Raw genomic sequence first — 8,604 nt, 5'->3', positions numbered from 1 at the left:
AAAAAAATATAAGACAGTGTCTTATTTTCGGGGAAACACGGTAGTATGAGAAAACTCCAAATCCTTCCATTAAATAAGTAGAAGCAATGAAGGACTTTGCAATCTAGTTATAAAATTAGTGCACAAAAAAAACTTTCATTCATGTCAAGGGCAGGTTACATGGTGTTGTTCTTTAATTTTGTACAAGTCCTTTATTATATGATTTAAATCCTTACACAAACTGAGGACTGGATGTATGTGGGAAAAAAAAAAAAAAAAGTTTGATATGGGCAATTTTTGTTCGGTATACTTCAAACTTGATATTAGGGTTTGTTCTAAAAGTACTATAATTTGTAAGCATCGTTTCAGTATTAGTTGCTAAATGTTGTACAATAATAGTATTTATTATTTATAAATATGTTTATTATTATCCTCCTTGCCTAGTAGTGGCCAGAGAGTTCATCAGAGTAATTCCAATTCGGAGCTAATCTGACCTCAGGTTAGAGCTTAGAATTTGAACAATCTGAATTCTGATCCAACATTTACTTTACCTGTCATGGATAGGTGTAGTAATTAGGTTAATAAAATAAATACCAATTCCAACTCTCAATTTCCAAGTCTGTTCAGATTTCTTGACCAATCTGAATTCAGTGCAAGTTGTCATTTTAATTTTTCAAGCACCTCTATCTCCGATCTAGGTGAGGAGGACGAAAAATTGTAGCAAATTTACCTAAATATTGCATTATATTTACTTTATTATTTAAGTACCTTTTGTGCCACGTAAAATTCTACCTTCAGATTCATGTCCATGAGAAGATAATGTTATCTTACTGTAAAATCAACCTAATTTTATGCCTGACAGATTAATAGATATTTCAAATAGGTGTTGTGTTAGTTACTAACTCCCCTCTGTTTTCTTTAAGGCATCTCACTGGTAACATTGGTGGTCCCTGTGGCAATTGGAATGTTTGTAAACTATAAGTGGCCAAAACTAGCAAAGAAAATCCTAAGGGTATGTAAGAAAGTGTACAGAAAACTTGACAGTGGAACATAGTAAAGCATTTTATTACAAACAAATTGTGTTGTTGTAACATAATTGCTAAGTATTTAACCAATCACAAATTAAATTCAATAAAAATTTCAATAAAAGGGTCATAATATATACAGACAACGTCCTGTATGATTCAGTGTTTTGTAATTTTAAATAAAATAAAAATTTCAATATATACTGTATGAATAAATATTAGATTTCATTGTGCATGGTAAAAACCCACCACATTGGAAATTAGCTGTTGATCATAATAGTGTCTTTCAGCCCTATTTATACCTTCACAAAACCAGTGTTTATGAATGACCTAATATTTAGAATCTCTTGTACATATGTAGCTTTTTAAAAAGAGTATGGTGTCACACCCGACTTATACTGCATTAATTGCATTATATTTTTGTGTCATTTGCTAAAACTCCAAACTGTTATGATGAACTTTGTTTAACATGCAGAAGTACCGCGTAGATCATTAAACATGCCCCCTTGGGTACAGAGTAGTACATATGACTGGCTCTCCTGCCCTCTACTAAACTTTACAAAACTACACAAAATTTCAAAGATAGTTAAAAAGATTGCCAAAATACTCCATTCCTATATTGTTATTAAAATTAAAACTAGAATTCAGTTACACACTTTTCTATATTGGTACAAATTTGAAGAATTTAATACATATTCATTTCAGCAACTGAGAGTTTTATGCATTTTTGTTTTCAGGTGGGATCCATTACTGGAGCTATCCTCATTGTTACTGTTGCTGTCATTGGTGGAGTTCTGTACAAGGGATCTTGGGTCATTGATCCCAAACTATGGATTATAGGAACTATATTCCCAGCCATAGGTTTCTCTGTTGGATTTATCTTGGCAATTATGTCTAATTTGTCATGGAGCAGGTATGTATTTGCATATTATTATTAATATTATGTGCATATAATACATGAATTTAGGGAATAAAACACAGACGATTGATATATAGAATAGTTATATTCACATATATTCTATTTCACATATATTCTATTAACACAACAAATAATAATTACATTTGTTTACATCTTAAAATAAAAAATGTCTCAGGTTAGCAGCTGCTAAAAAGCCCTATAGATTGGAATATTCAGGATTTGAACCCAGCTAGCTGCAATTAAGGTCTAACAGAATATAAAAGTAAGGATTTGCTATGATATAGGGTAAATCTTTCAACTGTGCCTAACAGTACCCTCAAAAATGTACCCACTGTAGTATTAGATCTAAGGCACTGCTGCCTGTGATCACTAGTTTCTGGAGATTTGGTGATCTCACTACTACACTGTTCTTTTTGCTGGAGACTTTGACAAGATGAAGAAAACCCTGCCTTTACCAAGATAGCTGTTTTCAGACAGAAACTGTGCAAAACAAGACAATGTAAGTCAGTCATGGGAACAGATCACTTCCAGAAAAAACACAGGCATCCCGTGGACAGTGCCTGCTTTTGTTTTGGCACAACTAACAGGTTTTATTTCCTCTTGAAATTGTTTCTTATTCTTAAGATACATGATTGGGCTTCGAGCAGTTTTTGTTGGTCTATTGGTTTTAAAGTATCACTGGTGTATGGCAAACTGGAGTCTTACAATGCACACCCACCAGTTCATAAAATCTTACAAACAATATAATGGTCACACCAGACCCAGGGAAGCTGAACCTAGGTCCAAAACAGAATAGATGTACCAAGAAAGATCATGTTTGCCAGTGTCTGCTGTATTTGACACCCTTCACCTAATATACTTAACTAGGGAAAGATTTAGCCGATTACCAGTTACATTTATTAGTAATAAAACTAATTTTATTTTGAATATATTAAGGTGTCGCACTGTGGCGTTGGAAACTGGACTGCAGAACACTCAGTTATGTTCCACCATTGTACAACTCTCATTTCAACCTGAGCAACTGGCTGTGATATTTACTTTCCCTCTTATATACAGTATTTTCCAGATTGTAATAGCCATTTTATTCCTAATAGGTAAGTCTGCATAATATATGCACCTATTAACATACCTACAGTATACTTACATAAAGAATTGTTTTGCAAACAAGGAGTAAATATTCTATTTTTAACAATACCAGCTAACTGGATTAAGGCTTAGTCTACACAGACTGTTTCCCCAGCGTTTAACCTGAGGCTTTTAAAGTCCTTGTTTGAAATCCCTATGCATTACAATAGGTTATTCTACACCAGGGCCTTTACTTTAAAGCACGTTTTTGGCATTTATCTTAAACGTTGCTTGCAACGATTAAAAATTTAAAACGTTGGGTTAACACTGGAAAACGTGAGTAAACGCTTCCATTGACTTCAATGGGACGTTTTCCCGCGTTTTTGAGCACTTGAAATGTAAATTGGTTAAAAACACGGCATAGGCGTTTTCCAGCACTTTAAAGGCAAGCTGCATAAAAACACATATAAACCCAATAGGAACATCCATGTAGACCCAGGCTAAGATATTCACCAAGTATTTTACCTTGTTTTCTTGGCAGCTAATTTCACTGTGGTTAGTTGCGGACTGCCAACATTTCAAGAGTCACCTTTTTACCAGAAAGAAATACCCTGCAAAAAAAAGACATTTTCTACTTACCTGTCCCTTGCCCAATTAGTAGAATCTTTGTTCCTTTGCAGAGTTATGTTACCTAGAGTATCTTAACACCCCACACACTTCTGGTGGCATTGAATTCTGTGTGCCCCATAGCATACTTGTTCTGTCTGTCCTTTTCTTCCTATGGTATTCTGTAGTGATGTAGAAGCCTGTGAATGGAATGTGAATGGATGGCCCAGGCATCTAACACATGTAGCACCCTAATTTGCATAATACATTTTCAGCAATGTCTTTTGCTGCATTTGTACATAAATTCCTGCACATGTGTTGATGTATATGTTGAGGATGAATATGTAAATTTGAGCATTATCTTTTCTTCCTCAACTATAATGTACATTTATCAACAGAAAATGCATGAAAGAAGATTTAAAATACACAACACTAGCACAGTATTTAAGAGGCAATCCTAGAACCCATTTGTCTGTAAAGGCAGGATACAATAAATAATACTGTGTTATACTGATATTAGGTATCATGGATGTTTATTGACTACTCCTTTTGCATTATTTACTTCTAGTGTACCAGATATATAAAAAGTTATGTGGAAAAAAAGGACAAGTGGACGAAACTGTTTCACCCTACGCACAATCAAATTTAGGATTTGACCTTGATGAGAAAGAAAAGAACATAGATCCAGCTATATCATGAGACCTCTTCAATGATGAAAGACTGATCTCTGGAACTGGTTTATGTATCAGTTAGACCTAAGAAGATAAAGAAATTATATATACTTTTCTTAGCCTTGTATTAGTCATATTAAGAACTTTTTGGGTAGGTACTATAATAGCAGTTTTGGAAATGGTGTAGTTAGTTATTAAGATAAGTACATATGTCCCATGGCCTACAGTTGTATGATTGAAACAGTATGAACATTATAATAAAAGTTAAGGCCTAGGGTTGATAACATAAAATGGTATCATACTACTGAGCCATGCAGAAGTGCCTATATAACACATTTAAAGCAAACTTGTAAGAAACCTAGGTAATTCAACCCAAAAATTCCCATGTGTTCTCTCTTGGGAAACCTTAGTCCAGGCTAGCATTCCACTAATGACCCAAAGTCAAATGCCTCTGTGCTCTTTTAATCTTTATTCCCCATTGAGGAAATTCACTCCTCTGTCACATCAAGAAACAAAGTGAGCAGAAAGCAAGAAATTTTATTCTAGAAGTAATGGGAAACCATTTAATGGGGACGCCTGTTACAAAGACGAGAAATCCATCTAATTTTGGAAGACTTCCGCTGTAGAAAAATAACTTGGAACACGTTAACTAAAATTCATCAAAAACTACACACAAGATATACACAGACATTAATTATTACGAGATTTATCTCTCACGTTATCTTCCCATTCTGCCGTTAACCTTTCTAACTCTGCTTATGTCACCCCACCCTTACATCTTCAAACCTCCATTTCCTTTGTACCAACAACAGCAAGGAAACCTAATTATTTAGAACTTTATCCACTCTTTTTAGTAGCCTTGGCCTCAGACTTGCAGTAAAAAAAATGATACACCCATATACAGTATATTTTTCAAAAGGCTGCAATTGCCGTTCTTCACCACATAGAACCTTCTGTCACTAAGCCATTGCTACACCTAATAATGGTACTACAATCTTTAACTTGTAAAACTAGGAGACAAAAAAAAGTTTTAAAACATTTTTTGCAGATCTGAAGATGAAGGCAGCTTAACTTTTCCTGTGGATGTCAACAACCAAGCAACCTATTGGTCTTTTATTGTACAGGGTGACTGATAAGAATGGGGATGATCGGCTCCTTTTAAAAGCAACCTTTTTAAAGCAACCACACTTTACAATCAGTTATTTAGTTTGAATTGCGCAAGTTTGTAACTTGTTTTGTTTAGAGTACACGGCTGTCCTGCATACTTATGGCACAATTGAAAGAATACTGAAATAAACTGTTAAATGATTTCTATGTATTCCTAGAGCTCAGTCAAATACTAAAAGGAACAAGGCAAATGTATTTATGACAAAATTAAATTCTTCACAGTGAAACTGCTCCCTTTTAAACATTAAGTAAATGCTAAAATCATACTAACATTTTTTTTATTTTCTGGTAACAAGCGAGCTTTAAAACTGAAGTTTATGCATTCAAACACCAACTAATGCAGTTATCTATTGCATTAATTCATAGTTTTTATTTTTAATTACAACTTGTGTTAGTGTTGCATTGATGACACTATTTTCTTTTGTAAATAAATGTTTAACTGTAACATAGGTTAATAAGTACCGGTAGTTTAACTAGGCTGCTGGCACCTAAAATGAATGTTAGATCTGCTTGACCTTAAAAACATGGCAATCATTACATTACACATTTACAAAATATTTTATAGTTTCACAGGCTGGCTTGAAATTGATTTGCACAAATGTGATGTATGGCATGAGTTTTACATTAGACCCAAAATATTTTGTAGTGTGAATGGAAAAACAGTTGCTGCTCAGTAAAACAATGGGAAGTATTTGTGCACATACATAGGCAAGCAGTCCTCTAAAAAGAGGTTTTTAACTGTAAAAAGATTTTTTATTAGGAATTACACTTTTTAAACTTTAAGCAACTATTCTTATGTATTTCAACTGTTAAGTATCTATGTATAATCATGTTTTGTACAAAAATGTAAGTTTTGGTCACAGAAAATATTGTAAATATTAAAATAGTCTGTATTTTTAATGCCAAGATCTGTATTTATTATATTTTACATCTAGCACTTATCAAATTGAGATTACAAAGCAGTTAACTGATTAGCACTCTTGCCTTGTGGGCTCAAATATCAGCTGGATAATGAGTGCATGATGGTTTGGGAGCCAAAAACAAATGTAGCATGCAGTTTCATTTGTATATTTAGGACACTTAAACTTGTGCACACATTAGATTATCATTGCCTGAGGCAAAAGGTCATGCTCGTCTTGGACGAGAATATGACATGTGGACAGTGGTGGCCCAACATCATTCAGGTATCCCACACAGTGGAATGACCGCTATGAAAGTCAAGAAAGGAGAGCACAGCGGATTGCTGCTTTGATAGTCCTCCCGTCTCCACAGAATAGAACAGGCATTGTGTGTACAGCACTTATTTGTTTATCTGTCACTGGAAATCATCATCATCATCATAGATTGTTTCGAGCAACAAAAATCTAAGGTCTGTACATAGCCTTAGTCCTGTACATTTTCTGGCATATTTGGCTGAACTCACAGCCTGATGAAACCTGAAATATACAATTCACTCATCCTAAGTGCAGCCACTTGTCTTATACAGACAGTTGTCGAAACGTTTTACATTTAGGAGGATGGAAAAAACTACAGGATTTTACGCAATTTAGCTGAAGCAATAGAGCTAAAACCAAATTACATCATAGCACAGATTCCTAAGATTAAAGGGAGGGCAACCAAGTTCACAAGGTAAGCCAAGAAATTTCTTGGGGAAGATATCACTTCATGAGTGATAATCATAATAAAAAAGCAAATTGCAACAAGTGCAGTCTAAAATATTTCTTCTGATATGGACAATATATGCGGTTTTCCTGTGAATTAGTTATACTGAAGGTAAAGCTAATACTGGCAGTTCCTAAAAGATTTATAACAACCATGAACACAAGGATTATTGCTTAAAAAAAGTGGTCATATTGCAAACAGCAAATAAGCATAAAAGAAAGGAAAAATTATGTTTGCTTAATCTAACCCAGAATATTGTTTGCACTTAAAGATCTAGAAATACATGTGCAGAAGCTTAAAACACCTTTATCTCAGAAATACTCAGATTGGGAGTGGCAACAGTGCAGTGGTATTACTGTAACACAGGTTACATGCTTACAGGAGAACAGCCCAATTGGCAACTTCAGCTACTAGATTTGAAAGTTATATTAGTTAATTTGAAAGCTACCCTTCAATAAATAGAAGCAAAGCATCTGAGAGCATTGCATTACATGTAAAACCTGCTTGGTTTATGGCAGCCCTGTAAAAAAATAAAATGACTGTACAGAAAGTTTACCAAAACGTATATACCATTTATTAGTTTATGGAACTGAAAATCTCCTAGATCCCAATTGATGAGAATATATCATCTATGTCATCTGTCTTAGAAAGATTTTCCTTTGCTTTTTTCATACTAGTACTGGACACAAATGGTGCAGAAGTCTGAGATCTTAAAGCAGTATCCTTGGCAACTGGTGACACCTTTTGATCACCAGAAAACAATTCTGAGCACAAACTTTTTAAATCTGTCCTTTTAACTTGAGGTTTAGAATGAGCAATGTGACATTTGTGAAGTTTGTGCTTTCTTGAACAAGTGACCTTCCACTTCCAAGGCTGGTGACATCTTTGTATTCTCAAATAGGTCTTCAGATGATCTGCCTTCAGGGTTCGCTCACGCAGACAGTGACACATGGATTTCTTCCAGCTTTGCAGCTTCTTGTTTAATCTTAAAGAGAGGGGAGGACATGTTTTATAATAATGCTTGCAACCACTAAATAAAAGCAAAATAAACTTGGTTGCTGTGAATCAAGCATTAAAACATTCAGTAAAGTATGACCTATGGCAGTCTTGACTAATCCTGTTCGTTGTAGCCAGAAAGAAAAAAAATTACAACCAGAAAATTCCTTTCTTTGTCTGACTAGATTAGCGATTACCTGGTGGGGACATCAGTAAGAAAAGAGAACTGTCATAGGAGAAACATGAAGTCTGAAATCGATAACTTGTGCCCACTTACCAGCTGTCATACTAACCCTTTGGCTCTTTGTGCCAATAAAGACTTTCTGATCTGCCTCAATTTAGGGCATTTAAAACAAGTGGGTTAGTTTAACAGCTCCACAACCATCTGCTTTAGAAGTGGGTCAGTAGTGGAAACTACTGATAAAACACAACATTTACTGATTAAAAAACAAATATATGGACAAATGATCAAACCAACATTATGAATAATTCAGTGCATTAACGTCCATTAAAG

At 34.5% G+C, this 8,604-nt stretch overlaps 2 protein-coding genes across 2 annotated transcripts in view; one reads left to right on the top strand and one right to left on the bottom strand.

The window, feature by feature from the left end:
* SLC10A2 (solute carrier family 10 member 2) overlaps positions 1 to 4,463 on the top strand; it is a 12,698-nt gene extending 8,235 nt beyond the window's left edge. Inside the window, exons 3-6 of the mRNA XM_072411828.1 lie at positions 903 to 991; positions 1,742 to 1,917; positions 2,860 to 3,017; positions 4,163 to 4,463. Of these exons, the coding sequence (XP_072267929.1) occupies positions 903 to 991; positions 1,742 to 1,917; positions 2,860 to 3,017; positions 4,163 to 4,293 (554 nt within the window). The 3' untranslated portion in view covers positions 4,294 to 4,463. The remainder of the gene's footprint in view (positions 1 to 902; positions 992 to 1,741; positions 1,918 to 2,859; positions 3,018 to 4,162) is intronic.
* A 3,182-nt stretch (positions 4,464 to 7,645) lies between these two features.
* The window catches only part of NEPRO (nucleolus and neural progenitor protein), a gene marked incomplete in the record, with an annotated part of 11,257 nt that continues 10,298 nt past the window's right edge, over positions 7,646 to 8,604 (bottom strand). Inside the window, 1 exon segment of the mRNA XM_072401314.1 lies at positions 7,646 to 8,079. Coding sequence (XP_072257415.1) covers positions 7,695 to 8,079 — 385 coding nt within the window.

This window comes from Pyxicephalus adspersus, chromosome 1 (genome assembly GCF_032062135.1).
Source record: "Pyxicephalus adspersus chromosome 1, UCB_Pads_2.0, whole genome shotgun sequence".
Taxonomy (NCBI): domain Eukaryota; kingdom Metazoa; phylum Chordata; class Amphibia; order Anura; family Pyxicephalidae; genus Pyxicephalus; species Pyxicephalus adspersus.
Note: the sequence above shows the minus strand (reverse complement) of the source record. Positions and strands in the feature narration are given on the sequence as shown.